This window comes from Anneissia japonica, unplaced genomic scaffold (assembly GCF_011630105.1).
Source record: "Anneissia japonica isolate Jap-2015-1 unplaced genomic scaffold, ASM1163010v1 scaffold138797_len1610_cov184, whole genome shotgun sequence".
NCBI lineage: Eukaryota > Metazoa > Echinodermata > Crinoidea > Comatulida > Comatulidae > Anneissia > Anneissia japonica.
The window spans coordinates 1-1,610 of record NW_022749364.1 but is presented as its reverse complement, the minus strand read 5'-3'; the positions used below and the strand labels follow the sequence as shown (position 1 = coordinate 1,610).

The 1,610-nt window shown below is 33.8% G+C and overlaps 1 protein-coding gene across 1 annotated transcript; it reads left to right on the top strand.

Moving 5' to 3' along the window:
* Window positions 1–500: 500 nt before the first annotated feature.
* LOC117121053 (uncharacterized protein DDB_G0288467-like) lies at window positions 501–1,603 on the top strand (the record flags this gene model as incomplete). The annotated part of the gene is made up of 2 exons (XM_033266146.1): window positions 501–803; window positions 1,387–1,603. Coding segments are annotated over exons 1-2 (389 nt in total), but the record flags the coding sequence as incomplete, so codon positions are not given.
* Between the last annotated feature and the right edge of the window lie 7 nt (window positions 1,604–1,610).

Sequence of the window (1,610 nt, the reverse complement as noted above, 5' to 3'; positions counted from 1 at the left end):
ACGCCTTAACCAACTAGGCGATTGAGGCTTTCGTTGGAAGTTCGAATCCGTTTGGAGGCAATATATATATATATATATATATATATATATATATATGTATGTATGTATATATGTATATATAATACAAATATTGTTACTATTACTATATTATTGTTACTATTACTATATATATGTATATTCATATATATATATGTATATATATATATATAAATTTCATTTAAAAATGAAGCATTAAATTGCTCAATTAAAAGCATTAAATACGTTTCAACTTAGAAGACAGATTTGTTGTCACTGATTTTCAAACCTTTTTATAGTTTACTATAAAAATCTTTTAATGCACTTTACGTCATTGATTGTCAGTTAATCTAATGCTCTGTCCACACTATCAGGTAATCATAAAATTAAACATAAACATAGTATGAACAGAGCTTTAGAGTAGAGGCCCGTATGTAACAGATATTACCGACGATAGGGCTTTAGCGTATTGGTAAAGATGTTTTTGTTTTTCATGACAGTATGTATTTATAGCTATTTATGCATTCGTCTTAATCGTTAATCAATATTGTTGCAACTTCCATAGGTTCCTAATGGTCCAGAATACACATTAACATCATTGAATCCAGTTAGTTTAATGCAAGATATAAAACCACCAGTTCCAATGCCTGAGGTTTTACAACAGCAACAACAACAACAACAACAACAACAGCAGCAGCAGCAACAGCAACAACAACAGCAGCAACAACAGCAACACCAACAGCAGCAACATCAACAGCAACAGGTTGTCACAACAAGTTATCAACCAGGTATGTTTAAAGGAGACATTTACAACTAGAAGTAGATCTCTCACGAATGACGTCATGTTCGCGCGTACGTTTAATATGCAAAAATTTTATGCGCGTATAAATATAAGCCTACGCGATGTATATCCTATCACAGGAAAAGGGATTTCTGGATGTTTCACATAAAATGTATTGTAATCTTATAAAGGGATTGATAAAAATTATGACGGAATTCTTGGGAGAGACACTTTAATACTATTCATACTTTTGCGTAGCACGTCGACACTTGCAGTAAAACCTGCGCACACAGCCTAACATTATACACACATATCGAAGCTCGTATTTCACTTGCATGTATTTTAATCACTATTTAATTTATTATTTTGTATTTATGAAAGTTTGTATTTCAATGCATGTAAATCACTGTGTGCATGCCGATCTTGTTTTGCTATTTTAAATCCTTGTATTGACAACATTCCTTTGCGCATGCGCTTAAAACCGTATCCAGAGACTTTTAACCAATCAAATTTATCGACGATCTGTCATTTTGTGAGTCAATATTGTAGTGCATGCTTGTTACTGTACATTGTTTTAATTGCTGTCTTAGTAATCCCGAAAATCGAGAAAGTGAACTCGTTGAGTAGCCCCACTCTGACTGTATTGCAGCCTGTAAGTGTCGCGTCCACATCCACTTACCAGAATATCACGGACGTCCGTGCTCAGCAGACGTTTGCTCAATTCACTGGTAATTATAGTTGTGTGTATTTGTTACTTATGATGAGGGGAGGGGCCAGGGTGTTTTATTTAATTGACGTACTTTTCCAGTTTTGA